The sequence below is a fragment of the Carassius gibelio genome, chromosome B8 (genome assembly GCF_023724105.1).
Source record: "Carassius gibelio isolate Cgi1373 ecotype wild population from Czech Republic chromosome B8, carGib1.2-hapl.c, whole genome shotgun sequence".
Lineage (NCBI taxonomy): Eukaryota > Metazoa > Chordata > Actinopteri > Cypriniformes > Cyprinidae > Carassius > Carassius gibelio.
In genome coordinates, this window is record NC_068403.1 from 10130595 (window position 1) to 10151825 (window position 21231).

Consider the following 21231-nt stretch of genomic DNA (forward strand, 5'->3'; position numbering starts at 1 on the left):
TTATGTCGTCTTTTTTTTTATTTATTTTTTTTAAGCTGTACATGTGGAAAGTGCAGTTTGATGACAACATCGCATGTTGTTTACTTGATGTGCTTACGCACCGATAGCTAAGTTCACAACACGGAGATATTTGAAGCAGTTTTACTCACCGCCTGCGGTTCCAACACAGGATCGTGACCCTTTTTCGTTGGGACAGCATTATCCTTAAGAAATAAACAATGTTCAAATCCGTCGTCAAACTGGGCCTTGTAAACAAGCATCTTCGAAATGCAGGGAACAAACAAAAACACTTGCACAACTCCGTTGATGCTCTGTAAAAATAAACTCCATCCACTGGTCCCTTAATGCTGTTTCTCTTTTGGTAATCTGTGCAGGGTTGTCTTGCCCTGGCAACCAAAAACACACTTCTTTTGTGACTTTTCGCGACGCTCTCGGTCTGATCAGTGAATCGCTCTGATCAGTGAAATGTTTGTGCTCAGCCTCGCTATACGGGAGCGCGCGCTCTTCCGGTAGAAGTGCCTTAGGACCCAAATAAGGAAATTCCGCTCCATCTAACGTCACACAGAGCCATACTCGAAAAAAACTTTCCGAAACTTGTGACAAACCGGAAGAGTTTTTTTTGGAACAAAAATACTCCTTCAAACGTACAACTTAATTTTTTAAACTTTGTCCATGTTTAGCATGGGAATCCAACTCTTTAACAGTGTAAAAAACTCAGTATGCATGAAATAGCATTTCACCCCCCCTTTAACTTAACTATCGGCGCGTAAGCACATCAAGTAATCAACATGCGATGTTGTCATCAAACTGCACTTTCCACATGTACAGCTTAAAAAAAAAAAAAAAGATGACATAAAGTGGAACTTAGTCATTTTCCAAAACCGCTAAGCAAATATATACAGTTTCAATACATACAACATAGAGACGTCGTTGCTGATGCTGCTCTTGTTAAATTTCAGCCTCTGGATCTGATTCTGGATCATAAATATATGCTGAATCTGACTGTTAGCCATGGTTTGTTTTGGATGATGTTTTTTCCTCAGGGTAATGTCACAGCTTCCAAACGCTCTCAAAGCAAAAGCCTACTCGCGCTCGTGATTCTTTAGCTCCGCCCACACGCCACGCCTCCAGCCTGTCGTGTTTTTCCGGGAAAAATCGGTACAGACTATTTTTCTCTTATAAATATAATCAAACTAAAGACTTTTTGGAGTTATGAAGGATGCAGTACAACTCTATTGGTACTCAAGATTAACAGGATATTGAGTGAAAACGAGCATTTCACCCCCCCTTTAATGTGTTGTGCTTTATGAGGAATATCTATCTATCGATCTGATCGACTGATTGTGGTAAATTTTGGATTATTAATCGGAAGAATTTTCTGAAAAGAATGTGCCATATTTCAAGATCTATGCATGTTTGGCAGGAGTGCAACCTCTGATTCTGATTTTTTATATATATATATATATATATATATATATATATATATATATATATATATATATATACACACTCTAAAAACTGCTGGGTTGAAAACAACCCAATTTGGGTTATTTTGACAACCCAGCGCTGGGTCAAAAAGGGACGAACCCAGCGCTGGGTTGTTTTAACCCAACCAGTTGGGTTATCATATTTAACCCAGCCTGCTGGGTTGCCTTTTTTATAGTTTAAAATGACTATATTGCAGGGTTTAAAAAAACAGAGCGGGTGTTTTTTTATCACTGTATTTCAGAAGGAAAACTACTGTATTTAGAAAATGTTCGATATCATTTCGCATGTGCTTGATAAGGCAGCGTTTGTGAGCTCAGTACCGCTCTGCAGCCGTTACCGGAGAAACCTACCTCTCCCGCTCTTAGCGCCTCCTGCTGGCAGAAAATAAACTCGCAGAGTGCAGCCATGTGGGGAAACAATGCATTTCTACGTTAAAATTAAACCAAATTGAGCTAGGCATTAAACCTACAAATGTTGTTCATTTTAAATATCACTTTTACACACAAATAATAATTACCAAAAGGAAAATATTTATTAAAAACAAGAGAAAAGTCAAAAAGTAACATGTTAGAAGAAATGCAGAAAAGGATGGCATTAACAGCTACAGAGTTCATAAACAAAGCATTGAACATTTGATGAATATAACTTAAAATCAAATTGGACTTTGTTCAATTGTATATATTGTATAAAAATATACGAAAACACATACAATAAATTTACAATTAGTTAGGTTTTTTTCCAACTATTCTGGCATGACAGTTCACAAATAAATCACAACATTAACTTTGATATTATAACATTTAACAGACGCGTGTGTGTGTGTGTGTGAAAGAATGTGAGCAGGTGTATGAATGACAGAGTGTAAACTCTTCTACTAAACAACACAGAAAAAGCATTTAACTTTTTTTTTTTTTAAAACAAATTATGCACTTACAGTTTGTTTCATAGTCCATGAATACAGATCATGCATCACAGTCAATTTTCATGATCTCTTTAGCATAACTGATGTAATCATGAAGAAACCCCATCAGCACAGCATCTGACATCTTCTACATCATCCAGGGCAGCGTCCTCCTTTAAAACCACCGCTGCATCAGTTTAGGGGAAAGTTTCTCCTCTCTGACCAGCATTCATCCCAGTCACCGCCTGTTCTTCATCAGTGGCCTAAGAGAAACACATTTGAAAAAATTAAACATTTAATTAAACTATCCATTTTCAGGTAGAGGTGTATTCACATCGGTAAGGATAGGTAAATAATCGGTTTTAAAGTTTCAACACTTTGTGCGGTTGTTTAATGTCTCAGTCCACCACAGCGCTCCAGAATGCTATAATGGCAGCACTAGTGTGAGGACATGCGATATTGTTTGAATAAATATTGCTTTCAGAAAGCTTCTTTACTGAAACATTAAAACAGACATGACATTCACATACCTCACAATATTCATGTACATGGAGGGCTGCTCTTCAAACCGTTAGTTCACCAAATAATTAAAATGTTTATAATTTACTCTCCTCATGTTTTTCCAGACTCATACAAAATCTGCTCATTTTTTGGAAAACGTATGAATATATTTAATATTCTCTTTTTGTGTCCTCCATTGCTGGTCTGGGAGACCAGTATTTTATTTTGAACATACATGTTTGCTATCATATAATTTAAGATGTATTCATATATAAATATCAGAATTTACTTCTACAATAACTCTATATTTATGAAGCTTGAAAATACTGATTATCTAAACTATAAATGGATTAACAAATATTATGAGAAAACTAAAAATATATTAATTTATGTTGTAAAGACAGACAAAAGTCTTATAGGTTTGGAATGACTTGAGGGCAAGTAAATGATTTTTTGTGTGAACTTTACCTCTAAGAGCGAAGACCAAGAATAATGACTCTCCAAATCAGACAACTCCAAAGTTGGTTTGAGTTCTGCAATAAAAAACACAGACATCAATGGTCTTAATGAAATGAGCACGTAATCACACTGTTGTTGCATCAAAATGTAAACTGGCAGGAGACAACAGAAAAATTTATTTTCTAAAAATAACTTACATAAAATCTCAAAGGAATGATGCTCTCCCATGTCTCTCGCTTTTAACATCTACAAAAACAAAAAACAAACATTATCTTACTCTTAGTAAAACACAACAACAACTGATAACATGAAATTATGAAGTTTACTTGCCTTATACCATCTTTCCCTCTCTTCAGAAGAAGCTGAGAAAACCACCTCCTCACACAAGCAGACTTGTGTGTCCTTAACTCCAGTTAGTTTGAGTTCTGCAAAGAGGGACATCAATGGTTTCAATAAAATATTAACATATACATACATACATATATAAAATCACACTGTTTTTGCATCAAAATGTGAAGTTAACAGGCAGGACACAGCAGAAACATTAGTTTTCTAAAAAAAAAAAAAAGTAATAATAATTTAACTCACATCAATCTCAAAAGAATGAAGTTATCTTGTCTCTGGATTTCAACATCTAAAAAAAACACACACATTATTTTAGTCTTAGTAAAAATAAAGATAACTTGATGTTATTCTGAAGTTTACTCTCCTTAAACCGTCTGTCCCTCTCTTCAGAAGAACACCTCCTCCTCATCCTCACACAGGTCTGTGACTCCTCACACAAACAGCTTCTGTGTCTTTAACTCTCAGCGCGAGGACAATGAAGACAGGAGCTGGACAAGTCTGAAATATTACATGTAAAACATACTTTTAACAGTTACCACTTCAACAGCCTCTAAATAATTATGCTAGTCTTTACTACACAATGCCGTTTCCTTTAGGAGACAAACATACGTTAAGTTACATTCAGTTTAACCGCGAAAAAAAAAAGACAAATTCACATGAGCGTAACCGTGACCATAACCGTCTGTTAACGCCTCAAAGAGAACAGATAATGTAAAATCTTATGTAAATATGACAAAATACATTCACAGACGTTATATTAAAAGTACATCCTCCGTTCAGTAACGTTACATGAGGCAGGTAAGACCTCCGTGTCCGAGGCGAAAACCGCGTCCGTTTTTTTATATATAACGTATATAACGTTAAGCTCCTTTGTTTCCGCCTTTCATACAACCGGGTAAACAATAAAAGATAACTTTACATTTTGAATATTTAACGTTACTTACCATAGGCTTTCACTCGCTTCTCGCTTCTATCACGCTGAGAAAATGGCGGCTGCTCGCACTGGAGACGTACGATTTTGACGTGACGTGCGTGCTCTCCTTCACGTCCGCGTCCTCAACCCACCCCGCTGGGTTAAAAGAGAAAGTTATTTTCAACCCAAACTTGGGTTAAAACATCCCAAAGTCCTATCCAACGGCCTCAACCCAGCAGTTGGGTTGAAAAAACAACCCAGCGTTTTTTAGAGTGTATATATATATATATAATTGAATGAATTAATTCATATTTTGCTCAGCTACATGTCATAATTTTTATGTATTATAGCTTTATGAGAGATATCTTAGGATCTAAATGATGGATATCCTGCAAATAATGACGTGCCTTTTTCTATGATAAATTATGTTTCATGAGGTTACAAACGAAATCGCCATTACAGATACCTTTGATGTTTTTTTTTTTTTGACAAGCTCCTGTGTAGTTTAATGCGTGTTATAACTTCATGAGGAATATCTTTAGATAATGGATTATGGTGATTTTGGGCTCTTTTTAATCAGGAGAATCTAAATAATGGTGTTTATTTTTGTTTTATGTTTTATAAAGTTATGAGCAAATAATATTACTTACATTCATTAGAGCTGAGATATTCTAAGCTTTTAAATAATTTTTTGGTTATTTCATTCAGGGGTTACTTACTAATTTGGTTATTTTTCATGCAGGAGGTGTTCTTTCACTTTAATTTTTATTTTATTTTGATTATTATTATTATTATTATTTTGTGGCCATCAAAATTAAAATGTGTTTATATTTACAAAATATATTTCATATTTTAAACTCTTTTATTTGTACTTTTGTTAATTTATGTAAATGTAACAAATTTTAAAACAGTTAAAGATTAAAGATTTTATTGTAAAACATTTACAAAAACTCCAACTGATAATATATTTGTTATTAAAGGATTAAACTTTCATCTGAAACATCACATGGTTTTCTTGTTGTGACTTTTACTCAAGTTTACATATTTAATAACCATTTTAAAAAAATTGTCTATTTTGTATTTTTAAGTCATCAAAACAGTTGGATGATAATATGAAAGTATACTTAAGTATACTATATAATTTTTATTCTTAGTATTTTTTCATTTATCTAGATTTCTCACAATCTAAAATTATGATTCCGTGAACTGTGATGGCTTTCAGACCTCTTCCCACAATATTAAATAAAGCAGTGTAAATTTTTTATATTTTGCTTTATTCCATGAGCAAGCAGAGTACGAACAATGTAAATATAATGAAATCTGAAAACAGCAGAAGTCAACAAATTAAAAGGGGGAAAAAAATACCAGAAAATTAATTGATAAACTACTAAAGTGACAAAGTGGCACTTCTCCGGGTGTGTATTCACTGTGCACTTTGGATGGGTTAAATACAGAGCATGAATTCTGAGTATGGGTCATACTTGGCTGTTTATCATGTTACCTCATCTCTCTCTTTTTTTTCTTTTTTTTTTTTAATGAATCCATATATTATATGTTTTATATATTACTAGTCATGATAGTTTTTTGTAAAATTCAGTGAAATGAGCCATTGTACTTATCGGAAGCCAAAAATCATATCTTTGAGGGACATGGAAAAAGTATTGGATTATAGCAAAGTCTTAAAATAACTTTTATGTTCCACAGAAGAAATAAAATCCTGCAGGTTTGGAAGGACATGAAAATGAGTAAACGATTACTCAGTGATTACTTGATTATGAAGGTCTTGATTTTGGTGAACTATCCTTTAAGTAAAATACAAATACATCCCTTTAAGTAAAATCAAATACATTACTTTATGCATGAAATTATACTTAAGATATTACTTATTTTAACTTATATCACTGGATTATAGAAAAACATGTTCTCTTTCATTTTATTACTGTTTAATACTTAATACCGATGATGATGATGTATTATTTAGAGGGTAAGTGTAATGCAGAGATTTACTTAAATATTTTTTTTTTCTTTTTTGGCAGACATACGAAGCCCCTCAGGTCCCACTTTGTCAAAAAAAAATATATATATATATAACTCGTGGCCTCAAGATAAGTTAACTCGTGGCCTCAAGATAGGTTAACTCGTGTCCTCAAGATAAGTTAACTCGTGGCCTCAAGATAAGTTAACTCGTGGCCTCAAGATAGGTTAACTCGTGGCCTCAAGATAGGTTAACTCGTGTCCTCAAGATAAGTTAACTCGTGGCCTCAAGATAAGTTAACTCGTGGCCTCAAGATAAGTTAACTCGTGGCCTCAAGATAAGTTAACTCGTGGCCTCAAGATAAGTTAACTCGTGGCCTCAAGATAGGTTAACTCGTGGCCTCAAGATAAGTTAACTCGTGGCCTCAAGATAGGTTAACTCGTGGCCTCAAGATAAGTTAACTCGTGGCCACAAGATAAGTTAACTCGTGGCCTCAATATAGTGAAGTGTCTGACACATGGACCCTTTGTTATTAAACTGGACCCTGTACTGTAGTGCAATGTAATACTTCTCATTCAATATTATCGGTTTTAAATATTATCTGTGCAATATTATCTGTTTTAACATTCAGTGTAATATAATTTGCTGCAGTTCTGTTTCTATTTATTTACTAGTACTGTTCATCACAATCAATTCAATTCTGTTAATACAGTAATGTAAATCTTGTAGGCTGCATATCCATAGTCCTTTATAATTCTTCTTCATATTTTATAGCATATATTTATACTTTTTACGTATATAGGCTACTTGTTTATTTACCAACTTCTATTATTATTTATATTCCTTTAAATGTCTTGATGTGCACATAAACTGTGACACAAGAATTGTCCCCCGGGTTATCAATATCAATAAAGATCAAAGTATTTCTGATTCTGATTTTAAGATAGCCTATAGTAGTGTGCAGACTGGTTCATTAATTATTGAAGTGTTTCACATTTTGGAAAAGCATGTCTGTGTAGCCTACGATAAAACGTCAGCAGAGGGCGTTCTAGGCTTAGGTCACGGTACCTCCATCTGGCTGTATGTATTTATGGGTATTTCCCGGTATTTCCCAGTTGACAGCAAGGAGCTGTGGGATGAGAATGCGTTAGATGATCATACTGATGATTTTGGCATACAGCTCATGAAAACCCAAAATTCCTATCTCAAAAATTAGCATATTTCAGCCGACCAATAAAAGAAAAGTGTTTTTAATACAAAAAAGTAAACCTTCAAATAATTATGTTCAGTTATGCACTCAATACTTGGTCAGGAATGCTTTTGCAGAAATGACTTTTTCAATGCGGCGTGGCATGGAGGCAATCAGCCTGTGGCACTGCTGAGGTGTTATGGGGCCCAGGATGCTTCGATAGCGGCCTTAAGCTCATCCAGAGTGTTGGGTCTTGCGTCTTTTAACTTTCACTTCACAATATCCCACAGATTCTCTATGGGGTTCAGGTCAGGAGAGTTGGCAGGCCAATTGAGCACAGTAATAACATGGTCAGTAAACCATTTACCAGTGGTTTTGGCACTGTGAGCATGTGCCAGGTCGTGCTGAAAAACGAAATCTTCATCTCCATGAAGCTTTTCAGCAGATGGAAGCATGAAGTGCTCCAAAATCTCCTGATAGCTAGCTGCATTGACCCTGCCCTTGATAAAACACAGTGGACCAACACCAGCAGGTGACATGGCACCCCAGACCATCACTAACTGTGGGTACTTGACACTGGACTTCAGGCATTTTGGCTCTTCCTTCTCCCCAGTCTTCCTCCAGACTCTGGCACCTTGATTTCCGAATGACATGCAAAATTTGCTTTCATCCGAAAAAAGTTTTTTGGACCACTGAGCAACAGTCCAGTGCTGCTTCTCTGTAGCCCATTTCCTGCACACGCCTGTGCACGGTGGCTCTGGATGTTTCTACTCCAGACTCAGTCCACTGCTTCCGCAGGTCCCCCAAGGTCTGGAATCGGTCTTTCTCCACAATCTTCCTCAGGGTCCGGTCACCTCTTCTCGTTGTGCAGTGTTTTTTGCCACACTTTTTCCTTCCCACAGACTTCTCACTGAGGTGCCTTGATACAGCACTCTGGGAACAGCCTATTCGTTCAGAAATGTACTTCTGTGTCTTACCCTCTCGCTTGAGGGTGTCAATGATGGCCTTCTAGACAGCAGTCAGGTCGGCAGTCTTACCCATGATTGCGGTTTTGAGTAATGAACCAGGCTGGGAGTTTTTAAAAGCCTCAGGAATCTTTAGGTGTCTAAGATTGTTCATTTTAAGTAAAGGATCCTATTATTTTGTCCACAACAATATTTAATGAGGTTAACTTATAACTCCTTGTGGTTAGTCTGCACGAGATCAACAAGCTTGTTTGCTTTGCGGCCACTTTAAATACAAAATAAGCATTCAATCTACGTTAGAGCGTCTGAGCGCTCACAAATCTTTCTGCAGCGTCGTGAGCAGAGCGGCGCTCTAGACGCCGGCGGTGTGAATGCACAGTTAGGCTTCGGCTATGGCTGTAGTGTTGTTGTGAAAGTAGGGGCGGAGAATAGAGACTATGCCGTTTCTCGTTTGTTAATCTAGAGTAGACCAATTCACTTTATTGAGGCATACTGCCCCCATCTGGTATGGAATGTGGAGTATGACTTAATTTTTTTGGCCAAACATTACAGATGGCACCTTTAAGCCAAAAAATAAAGATGGTTAAAAACTTAACTAAAATAATCAAAAGATTAATCATATATGCTTCCTTTTCCATACTCTTTTCATATTGTAGAAAACCAAATATTACATGTTCGTATAACAAAAGAAAAGTACATTTTAATTTGTTATTTATAAATTTCAAAACTTCCCACCACACTCTTTTTGTATACTGGCAGTGCCAGAAAATAATAGTTACAGTTTCTGGTTGCAAAAAACAAAATGAAAAATTTACATCAATGTCTTTGTTAAATTTGGATAGAAAATGTTTAGCAGGGTAAAATTTATGCAGTATCTTGAATACAAATTTCCTTGACCTTTTCTGTAAGAATATATTTATTATGTAACAACCAGACCTTATTCCAATTAAAAGTTCCAATAAACCTTGACCAATAGGAAATGACGTGGTTTACTGACAAGTTCTTTTTGAAAAAGGGAATGTATAGCCCTATTATTTTTGCTTGTCGATAAACAAACTTTACCACTAATCGTATCAGTTAGATGCAATAAAGACACAATAAGAAACTACATAAAGAGACAACACACAAAGAGATAGCACCAATTACAGAGGCAAATTCTTTAGGGGAAACAGGGAGGTTGAAGTATGAAAGAAACTCATCATAAGTCATTAAATACCCCCGATAATTCAATAATTCACCAACCACAAGAATTCCCTCATCAAACTAAGTTGTCCAAAATATACTCTTGTTTATATAAAATATTAATAATGTGGAGAAAAATTCAGCTTGTAAATTAATTTCCAAGCCAAAAGTGCTTGCCTGTGAAAAGCTGACAGTTTAACTGGAAGTTTCTCAATTCTGTAATCACACATAAGCAAAAATGAAAGGCCACCAAGTTTGTCAAAAACCGATTTAGAAATCATATTCCACACAGAATCACTGTTTTTTAGAAAATATTTCAACCAGTTAATTTTGAAATGTTATTTAAAATAGAAAAATCTAAATAATCAAGCCCTCCATTTTTATATGAATTAACAATTACAGATTTTCTAATATAGTGTATACGGTTTTTCCACAAAAGATTCAGCATAATTCGATCAATTATCTTATTTGTTTTATTATGAGTGTATTGTATTGAGTGAGTGTATTGAGGAAGCTATATAAGTAAGCCTAGAATTACCTTCCGCTTTAGCCAGCAGAACACGACCTCTGAGAGTCAAGTCCCTCTGCAACCAAACATTAAATCTATTCTATACTTTTTTTTATCACTGGGTCGATCACTCATTTTTAGGAATAACCATACCCAAATAAGTTGGAGAATCCTTTACAGGGATATTACATATGTTTCTTTAATAGCAACTTTTTAAAGCAAATAGTTCACATTTTTATAAATTAAGAAAAGCCCTGAGGCACTGGAAACAACTTCAATGATCTTGACAGCTGACTGAATTTGATCATTTTTTTAGGAAAAGAGCCTTGTCATCAGCCAACTGACTTATCAGGACACTTCTCTCTTCAACTTGAATTCTTTTTAAATTGGATGAAGTCACAAAACACCTGAGCAACAATGAGAAAGAGGTAAAAAGAGACTGGGCAGCCTTGTCTAACTCCTCTTTCCAAATTAAATCTTTGAGTAGTGCCATTATTTAATTTCACTGAACTATATAAAGAGTTTTCATAGCATTACAGAAATAAGCCCCAAACCCAAAGTGTTTTAAACAGTAGAAAATAAAAGGATGCTCAATAGAATCAGAGGCTTTGAAAAAGTCAAAAAAAAAAAGTATAAGCTATCATCATGGTAATTTCTCTACTGTGCGACAGAGAGTCGCAGGTTATGATGCAATCGTTAGCCTATTTTTACAAAGACTGCTTCTACGGCGCCACAACGTAAGATACAAGGTAATTGGGCCTTTTATACATTTTTGTGTTTCTTTAGAAATAATGAATGGACAAATGGAGTCTTTAATTGCCCAGAGCTGCTTCAATCAAGTAAATATGAAACCCTGCCCCACTGGTTTCGAGTGGGATCCCCGGTCAAAAATCGCATTCCGGTGGGGTAAAATATACATTTTTGTTGGGGTTCCTCTGCTAAAATTCGCATTTTAGGGGATAAATATCACATTTTTGGGTTCACTTAAACCCGATAGAAAATCACGGATTTGGCAGCACTGGTACTACAGTATCTCATCATGAGAATCTATGCGAGAACATCGTCTGAGGCAGCCCAACGCCATCTAGTGCACTTCACTTTTGTTAAAAGACAGTTTGTAATGCACAAGGTTCCATCATTAAGTTATTTAAAATGAAATTAAACTTTATTTAAAGTTACAATTATTTTGGTTGAGGTTCCAAAATGCAATAAAACGTGACATCTTTTTTAGTCAAGTCATTTACAACCCAAATTAGATATAAGGTCAGTGGTTTCAGCAAATTTTCAGTCCTGAAGACTTAATATAACTGAGGAATGACTGCAGTGACAACCGCAATGGACAAATTAGTATATTAAAGGACAGGTGAGTCCTCTCCTCCTCATGTGGACCAATATGCTAAGACATCTTGCTCTTCCTGGTTATGTAGCTCCGGTAGTAAAAGTTGCTGAAGAGTATAATGAGGCTGATGCAATATGCAAACACAACTGCATTCATGGAATCAGGAAAATCACACTCGGTGAAGAGGTTGTAACCAGTGTGAATAGTCAGCAAGACAAACTGGACCTGTAATGACAAATTGTTCAACAGTCCCGCTGATGTAACGTTTCTGTTTTAATTTTTGTTTTATTCTAATTGTAAAAATTATCATCTGCCCATCTATTTACAGGACATCTGTATTGATGCAATTTACAAAAGAATACAAATTTGTGAAACAAAAGGCTCTAATAGACTAAAATTGAAAGACTAAATGAGCACAATATCAATGTGTTGTGTATTTACCAGCTGCAATGAGGTGAGGTAACGCTTCCACCACAGATATTTCTGCATGTGAGGCCCCAGGGCCGCCAGGCCATAGTAGGAATACATCACAATATGAACAAAGGTGTTCAGCAGCCCGATAAAAAATGCTGAATGAATAGGCAAAAAGACACAAAATAATGAAATACATGACAAAAAAATTACTTTAGAAAAAATACATGCATAAGTGTTATTTTTAGTGTGTATATAAAAATTCATAGAATAAAAAAAGGCTAGGAAACAGTGGATATTACCTGTAGTCACTGAATACGTATTAATTATTTAATGTTTGTCTTACATTGACCTCCAGCCACAAATTTAACTCCTGCCCACCAGTTGAAGATCATAGTTCCATGATGATACACATGTAGAAAAGTGAGCTGGCTGTTTTTTTTTCTTAGGATAAAAAAGACCTGAGAGAGGAGGTTGGGAGGGAAAGCTTCTTTACTTGAACTGCATGTCTAAAACAGGTGTAAATATCTGCAACAATCATATATTTTTTTTAATGAGTAAAACTTACTGTATCACTAAGCTCAATAACTTTAGAGAAGAAGAACCACCAGCATACACTGGCCATCTAAAAAGATCAAGTAATTATTAGGTAACAATGCAATTTTTTTGGAAATTGAAAAATAATGATAACATCATAGGTAAATTTGATTATGATTTGAAAAACAGGAATTACTGATAGCAAAGAACATTAGGCAGCTAAACAAAGTGAGAGAGATGTAATCACCCTCATTCCTAGAGGACTGGGGCTGTAGTCCACAGGTTGACACAGATAACTGTAGTTTTCCAGCCATGATGTGACTAAGAACTTTGGAAAGAAAAATAGATTTTAGATTTGATGACTAGGTTATTTTAACACAAGACCTTGAAATAGTATGCACCTATATTGGACTGAACAAGTATGTGTGAAATCCAAAATGTACCTCATGGAACATGTAAATCGACAAACCGACCATCGCAAAGTTGTATACAATAAGCACTGCTTTTAGGTTCACTGGTTCCTTGTGTTTCATAAGCTTGGGTCCAATCCAAATAATACCAAGATAGCACAAAAATATACAGATGATTGGAACAGGAGAGTAGACAAGAAGCCATGGGTCTGTCCGCTTATCTGTGATACCATGACAGAAAACACAAGGAGTTTTGCATAAAAGTGCATTCTATAGATGATTATATAAATATTTTATGATGTAACGTTTCTCTAGATAGTACAGTTAAATGCAAGGTGTAAAATAAATCATGTTTATACAACACGAAAAAAAAAAATCATACCGCCATTTTCTACAATCCAGCGGTGCATGGATCCCACTCTCTGCCATGCTGATTCCATAGAGGAATATGTGCTTTATCATAAAAAAAGAACAAAAAGACTAGACTAGCATTCAGTAGACGGTGGTAAAACATGTATAAAAAGGAATAATATATCCCGTGTTTGTGCGTTCTTAATAATGGGCTACATGCTATACAAAGAAAATCGAAGGGTTGCATACATTTTAAGGAAGTAACGTAGATTTGCAACACAGATTTGAGGTCTTGTACTTGAGGGATACCTTCTCCATATTGCAGGCGGTTCTTGTAATTATGCAACTTATTGACAAGAAATGTAACGTACGTTTTTATTATCGGACTGCAATTGACTTTTTCTGTATAGGGATTATTTCACGTTTTGACAAACGTTTGCAATCAACAGAACTGCGGCTGACTTGACCGCAGTAATTTACTGGTGAACTTACCCGAGGAAACGTACAGGTGTATCGCACTGTGTGGAAGAGTTCAGTCAGTCGCGCAGTCAGATAAGAACTTTGAACTTCACACAAAATTATTTGAGTAACATGGGAAATAGAGCGGTATCAATTGTTATGCAGAAGTGTACAGAACTACTGGAAGGAAAACTTTGGACTGCACCCAGTTTTCATAACTCACGTTTCACAATTATAAGTCCCACTGGGGCCAAGAAAACAGACACATTAATCTGAAATTTAAACAAATAGAGCATATTTATAATTTTATACTTATAACACTTTATACTTTTAAAGTATATTTCCACATGTGTGTCATAATACAAATAACCTCAGGTTTGTTAAAATATAAATATAAAACCTTGACTCTTATTTTGACACCCAGTATCGGAGGGAAGGGCATTGAGGGCGCATTGAATTAAATGAACATGACCACGTAATCTAATTTTATATGTCTGGCTAAATACTGTTAAATAAAAAAGTTTGCTGCAAACTGAAAAATGAAGTAGAGAGAAAGATCTCTTTGTGTAAATGTGTTTTCAGATCTATTTAAAAACTCAAGTCTTTTATTCTGGATCCCAATTTTTTTAATGGCCTTTTTTTTTAAACCAGGCTGGTTACACATTTATTTATTTAAAAACACAACTATACCTCTAAAAAAAAGCTGCAGGTAATGTGTTATTATATGTGTCACTCTTAACATAGCAAAATTACATGATGACTACACATTTACCCTATCAAAAATAAGAAACCTTAATATACAGACAGTCTTTTGTCAACAGTTTTGGCTTTTGGTCGTTGCCTTAGAGGTAGAAAAGAATTTACTGATGCAGAGTTGTTTGGGTCCTTCATTAGTAACAGCACCCTTAGGCTTTTTTATTTTGTTTGACCGTTTCTCAGGGCTGGGTTTTCTCTTCTTTTCCTGAAAATGTGTGAAATGTTAGGGTAGGGCAAAAACAGAATTTTAATAATAAATTAGATATGAAAATTAAAATAAGTCAAAAACAACAAACAGTGCAAAGAATGAAGCATGTGCAAACTCAGGAACACTTACCTTACTGTCCACCTTGCTTGAAGATTCATAGAGCTTCATAATCTGTGCAAATGAAAATACAAGATCTTTACATACATGTGAATGACAGTAACAACAAAGTTTAAAAAAGTATTTAAAAAAAATATGCATTTCTTGTACACAAGATTTTTTGTATACACAAACAATTCATGTAGTTTTAAGGTTAATCTGTCTTTACTGTGAAACCCATGAAAATATACACAACCTTTTTAACCCCAGTGGATACAGCTGCTTCCTTCAGAGCAGATTTAGTGAGCCAGCAGGTCTTTTGCTCTTGCTCTCCTTCTGACCAGTCAGACACACGCACAGAAAAGACTATATATGTTTGATGGATGTGGGAGAAAATGTGCACCACCTGATAGAGAACATGAAAGACATGAATGAATATCAAACACATGCATTGTAACCAAACGTGCACATCATCACCGAAGATGCAAATCAAATATTGACCCAAGATGATATGTTTTGGGGAAAACACAAACCTCTCCCACAAACTGCACTGAGTTAGCATCTAGAGATTTTTCCAGCAATTTTTGCATCATGTCACATATCAAGCCTTTATATTTATTCTCACAGACGTCTGCTGCCAAGAGCATGCTGGGCAGCTCCCACATCCCTGCCAAGAGTCCTGCAACACATCAGTGTAATCCAAAATCATATTGTTCATGATATTTTCCATTTTCTAGAAACCTTTTCTCATTCACCCAGTAAAAACTATTGTTTCACCTTTGCTCGGTCTTTGAGTGAGAAAATACTCCATCTCTTTTCCGGCTTGCTGGCGTTCCACTATACAGGTTAGGGTTTGCTCCACACGTGGAGCTTTTTTAACAGGCTTTCTTGGGTAATTCTGCACCCCCAGCTGAGGGTCCCAGTCCTCTGACAGACACAAGTCACAGCTGCCAGCAGCCACTGTCAGAGAATGTGAACGTGCATTAGACACTGCTTTTGATTTATAGATCTGATGTATGGATGAAAAGAGAATATTTCATGATTAACCGAAGACTTTACAACTTACAACAATTCTCTATGTCAGGAACTGAGGTGTTGAGCTTTGAGACATGTTTACTTAGAAGCCTTTTGGAGTCAATCTCTTGTTTAATGCTCACCTAAAGTATAAAAGACATCAAATGTGATATATAATAATTTGACAGTTTTACATAAAAGCATTTTGGTGAGAACTGCTCAGCAGTACCTTCCTAAAGGCATGACAATGGGTTTGAACAGGACACTGGCCACATAGAGGGGATTTTGGGGTACAGACTCTGGCCCCTAATTCCATCATAGCCTGATTAAAGTCTCCGGGTTTCTCTGGGTCAACAAGTGTATCAGAAATTTTCCTGAAATATGCCAATAAATAGACCAATTAAAACCAACATTTTACATATCAGATCTACATTTGCTTAACGGTACAATCAGCTTGATGTGTCTTTTATTACCACAAAGCATCTGTTACAGCAGGACTGGTGCTGTCTGCACCTATGGCTCGAACGCGACAGAGAACTCGAATGACATTTCCATCAACTGCACCGGTCACCTGGAGAACAACAAACATCATTGCATTAAATAAATAAACAGAATTTTTTGCTAAATATTCACAGTGTTTAATAGAAGTTCCCCCAAATATAGGATATTTAAGATGTTAAAGATTGTTCTTATTTAGCATTACTTAAGGATATGTCCACACGAAGCCAGAGCTTTCCCTACCCGATCTTTTTTTCTCATCTCAAGAAATATCTGCGTCCACACGAAACCACAAAAAAAAAAAAAAAAAAAAAACGATGTAGTATACATGCCAGACCAGCATGTGGTGCTGTAATTCTGCTACAGATATGCACTAAAAACGGAGAAGAAGACTTGGACTATGCAAAAAAACCTTGTGCACGGTATACAAATGAACATGGAAAAATACATTTATTAATCTGTATTAATGTTAGTTAATAAAAATACAATTGCTCAGTGTTTGTTCATGTTTTTGTTGCGGTAACGTGACGTAGCAGTGTCTGACTAGGGGTGAGACATGGGCTGATGACATCACAAATAATCCACACCAATCCAGTCCATCAGTTAATGTCTTGAAAAAATTTTTTTGTGTTTGTAAAAAAAACTGTTGCTTCCAGCTAAAATACAAGTCCTCTATACATAATATTGTTTTCACCAGTGAAAAATCTGAGTCAGGAGACAAAATATGCACAAATGAGTCACAATTTACAAGTGAAAACAGTCCAAAACAGTTCTAAACTAATATGACAGATTGAAGTTAAAAATATCTTCATGATGGATTTGTTTCTAACAAACATGCAGCTTTTCACTTCACAAAATGTTAATTTATGGACTGGAGTTGAATCCCTTTGGATCATTGATTTTTTTCTCAGCTTTTTGGGCTTTTTTGGATTCATTCTGATGGCACACATTCAATGCAATTGAGGCACTGGTGAGCAAGTGATAAAATGCTACATTTCTCATCAAATTCATCACCATCTTTGACAGCTTGAGGGCGAGTAAATTTCAGCAATTTTTTTTGGAGAACCATTTCTTTAAGAAAATGGACCAAATCTAATGTACCTGTCCAAGTGCTATAGAACTGATTGCGCCTGCTGTGTAACGTCCAACTCCAGGCAGCTGTTTTAGCAGTCCTGCTGTGGTCTTTGGCATCTGTCCATCCAGTTCTGATACTACCTATTGTAAGAATCAAGCCTTTTAATATGTGCAGATTATTACACAAATATATGAAAGCAAACATCTTAATTGTATCCAAATTCTGCATTACTATGTTTAAACCTACTTTCTGAGCACTTTCGTGCAGCCTGCGTCCTCGAGAGTAGTATCCAAGACCCGCCCACATTTGGTTCACTTCCTGCAGGGAGACAATAATACACCACTGTCAGGTGCTCACTATGTCTCTGTCTTTTTATTTTGTGGATGTCTATGGATTTAACCATCACCTCCAGTGTGGCTGCAGCAAGTTTTTCCACAGTTGGCCATCTCTAAAAATAAAAGACGCAGAAACAGCATAAAATGTGGCATTCCAGAGGTACTGTGAGAGGAGATATCAAACAGCTTGGCTACCTTCATCCATCTGTTATAGTAGTCTATCACTGTGGCAACTTGGGTCTGCTGTAACATGATCTCTGAGACCCACACTGAGGACAACATCAGAAAAATAAATAAATAAATAAATACATTTACATTTTTAAAAAGTATTTAGGTTAAGATGATCATGACATTAAAACACTTTTTCATACCTCCATATGTCCTGATATTAACATCTGGTTCTGTCAAAGCCTGTATAGATTACAACACACACACACACACACACAAAAGACTGATCTCATTTCAATGTCTTCTTTGCATTGAATGCAACTAAACAATTTTGTAACAGTTTTTGTTATAGACACTGAAACAAATAACCCTAAAGTATATCTAACACACTTTACCCCACATTCAACATTTTGGGAAAAATTAAATAATTCCCAGCTAACTAATGATTTATGTGCTTTTACACAGACAAATTATTTTACCAGTATAATTCATATTTTCAGGCCTACAATCATTTTCACCCCTGCAATACATTAAATGTTCTTGAACATGAAAATAATAATAATAAAATAGCACTGAAATGCTGATCACTTCCAATGAGCATCTACAACTGTATACCATGGGTCCAAAAAAGCATATTAACTTGACAAAAACTATGTACAGTCTGTTAGATTAGGTTATTTACTAATTAAGAGTATTATATGTCTTTACCAGTGTCCTCCAGGGCAGCTCTCTCTTATTCTGATCATACCATTGCAGTAGGTGAGAGCGGAAAAGAGGGATTTCAGTTGGATCATGGAAAAAGTGGTATGATGAGGAAGGTCCAGTTTCAGACGGTTCCTCTGGTGGAAATAAGAACTCAAACTTAAACCTTATAACATTTTAAAGGCAAACGTCGTGTTGCCTTGATTTATAACGTCTCTCAGTTGCACAGAGAACCACTCACCCTCTTTAATGGCGGGCTTTGAGTTCTTCTTATTGCTGGATTTGATCACCTCTGTGCTTTCTAGAGCGGCCGTCTTCCTCTTCTGCACTGCAGATCTTAACCTGCTCATAGCGCTAAACCAATCTTTAACTAATTAGTAAACAACCTGTGGTACACTTAAAACTCCCTTAAAACTTTCAGTTAAAATCATAACTATCTTCACATGGTCGCTATTATGGGGAAGAAAAAAAACTAAATAAACCTCAGACCGTTGAAAATCATATATTAAAAACGACGTGCAAAGTACTACTGTTAGTAATAGAACAAGTAACGAGTGTTTTCTCAACATTCAGCAGCACTTTCTCTGCAGGAAAGTAATGGGAGTTCTTCTTCTTCTTAATTGTTTATTGGTGGTTGGAAAACCAGCTTTTGGGGCATTTCCGCCACCTACTGGGATGGAGTGTGAGGCATTGATGTCTCGATGTCAGACGTAAACAGGAGAAGAAGAAAAACAACCAACCCCACCCTACCTTTCTATATTCTCTAATATAAATTAGTTGCTTTCAAAAACAAAACAAGAACTTCATATCCTTTGAAAGAACTATTAAGTATATTCGGCAAAGTTAAAGAATTTATGCCAACAGAAATTAAATTGTTTTTTAATTAAATTATTTCCCTTTCATATGCCATACAATTGATTATTACATGCTCTACAGTTTCTGGAAATCCACATTTATTGCACTGACCAGAACAATGTTTTCCTATCATTTGAGGGCAGAATGACCAATTCTTAGACGAGAAATGACTGTATCTTCCTTTCTGTTGCCATAACTAATTCTAACTAAACCAACTTGTTTTTGTATTTTATACAGATGTCGACCTTTATTTCCTTTATCCCACCTCTCCTGCCACATATTTTTAATAGCGGTTTTAATTAAACTTTTCATTTATGATTTACCCAAAGGTATTTCTAAATCAATAGCATTGTGTTTAAGGGCCTGTTTGGCTATCTTGTCCACTTCCTCGTTACCCTCCACACCAACATGAGCTGGCACCCATGAAAATACTGCTGAAAGACTTAATTGACACAGTCTATATAGATTTTGTAAAACTTTTATTAATAAATCTTGTCTTGAATCTGATTTCCCACTTATTAAACTAGTAAGAACTGAAAATGAATCCGAGCAAATTACTACTGCAGATGGTTTAACTTCTTTAACCCATTGTAACGCTATCAAAATAGCCACAATCTCTGCAGTATATACAGATATATTATTACTGATTCTTTTTGCAGCTTTATACTTAGAAAGAGGGATATACATAGCTGCAGATGTTCTTCCAGTTACTGGGTCTTTGGAACCATCTGTGTATATTTGTAAAAAACGGAAATATTCACTCTCAAGATGCTGCTGTACTACTATCGCTTTGGAACTTGATTTTGTTTATCCTTTATATTTTTAAATATCTGGAGATCCACAGAAGGCACTGAGAAAAACCGAGGTGGAGATACTGGCAATGCTACAGGACTAATATTAACATTATTAATATCTATATGCTGAGTTTGCTTTTCTATTATTCATCCAAAGCTTTTAACCTGTGATAGTTCATATTCCCAGCAGTTTCCCAAAACATATTTAACTGGATGGTTTAAAAAATGACCTTTAATATTTGACCAGTAGACCAGTTTTAACTGTAACTCACGTAGACCAAGGGCCTCTTTCCCATTTCTACCTGCAGTGATGCTGAAGGAGATGTTGTAACAGCTCGACAGCAAACCCTTAGTGCTTTACTTTTAATTGTATAATTTGTTTTAGCAAAATATTTGATGCTGATCCATAAATTATTCTTCCATAATCAATCGATGATCTAACTAAATTATACTTTCTTTAGTGTGTGTCTTGTAGCACCCCAGTCCAGTCCTGCCAAACATCTCAACACATTAACTCATTTCTTACATTTATCGATTACCTTTTGATTATGTGCTCCAAATATTAGCTTTGAGTCCATCCATACTCCCAAATATCTATTAATAGACACATGCTCTAAAGTTTGCTCATATAACTTTAATTTAAACAATATCTGTTTACTATATTATAAGCTATCACACTTTTATTATTTTTAACAGATAAGTTTTTGATTTCTTAAAACTGCATTAAGCATAGGCTACCACATCTTGCGTATATGGCGGGGTTTTGTCTAGAACATAGACAGTAAAAGAAAGGGTTA

At 35.6% G+C, this 21231-nt stretch overlaps 2 protein-coding genes and 1 long non-coding RNA gene across 4 annotated transcripts; all 3 read right to left on the reverse strand.

Annotated features, from left to right (window-relative positions):
* Nucleotides 1-1998: 1998 nt before the first annotated feature.
* LOC127963858 (uncharacterized) lies at nt 1999-4882 on the reverse strand. Of its 2 annotated transcripts, none has more exons than XR_008154924.1 (5): nt 4639-4882; nt 3938-4192; nt 3547-3774; nt 3359-3423; nt 1999-2652 (listed from the first exon to the last, which is right to left on the reverse strand). It is a non-coding gene; the product is annotated as an uncharacterized LOC127963858 (long non-coding RNA). The 2 variants fall into 2 exon arrangements; XR_008154925.1 differs by lacking the exon at nt 1999-2652 and adding an exon at nt 2735-3028.
* A 5717-nt stretch (nt 4883-10599) lies between these two features.
* Nucleotides 10600-14386, reverse strand: elovl8b (ELOVL fatty acid elongase 8b). Its single transcript, XM_052564035.1, has 8 exons — nt 13967-14386; nt 13506-13576; nt 13157-13344; nt 12961-13041; nt 12745-12801; nt 12523-12637; nt 12207-12334; nt 10600-11990 (listed from the first exon to the last, which is right to left on the reverse strand). The coding sequence occupies exons 2-8, from the start codon at nt 13561-13563 to the stop codon at nt 11823-11825; spliced, it is 795 nt and encodes a 264-aa protein (XP_052419995.1). The 5' UTR covers nt 13564-13576; nt 13967-14386; the 3' UTR covers nt 10600-11822.
* A 150-nt stretch (nt 14387-14536) lies between these two features.
* mutyh (mutY DNA glycosylase) lies at nt 14537-19394 on the reverse strand. The gene is made up of 15 exons (XM_052564034.1): nt 19027-19394; nt 18792-18922; nt 18287-18326; nt 18111-18184; nt 17987-18028; nt 17823-17898; nt 17607-17716; nt 16481-16578; nt 16237-16381; nt 16060-16150; nt 15771-15953; nt 15527-15672; nt 15250-15399; nt 15027-15068; nt 14537-14894 (listed from the first exon to the last, which is right to left on the reverse strand). Exons 1-15 carry the CDS (start codon nt 19133-19135, stop codon nt 14748-14750), a joined length of 1584 nt encoding a protein of 527 aa, XP_052419994.1. The 5' UTR covers nt 19136-19394; the 3' UTR covers nt 14537-14747.
* Nucleotides 19395-21231: the final 1837 nt, after the last annotated feature.

Coding starts and splice junctions, on each gene's coding strand:
- elovl8b (XM_052564035.1), bottom strand. CDS start 13,563: ATGGAATCAGCATGGCAGAGAGTGGGATCCATGCACCGCTGGATTGTA. Junction 12,638..12,744: donor TTATTGAGCTTAGTGATACA/GTAAGTTTTACT, acceptor CTCCTCTCTCAG/GTCTTTTTTATCCTAAGAAA. Junction 12,335..12,522: donor ATTTGTGGCTGGAGGTCAAT/GTAAGACAAACA, acceptor CTATTCATTCAG/CATTTTTTATCGGGCTGCTG.
- mutyh (XM_052564034.1), bottom strand. CDS start 19,135: ATGAGCAGGTTAAGATCTGCAGTGCAGAAGAGGAAGACGGCCGCTCTA. Junction 17,899..17,986: donor TTGCTGCAGCCACACTGGAG/GTGATGGTTAAA, acceptor GTCTCCCTGCAG/GAAGTGAACCAAATGTGGGC. Junction 17,717..17,822: donor CGAAAGTGCTCAGAAAGTAG/GTTTAAACATAG, acceptor TACAATAGGTAG/TATCAGAACTGGATGGACAG.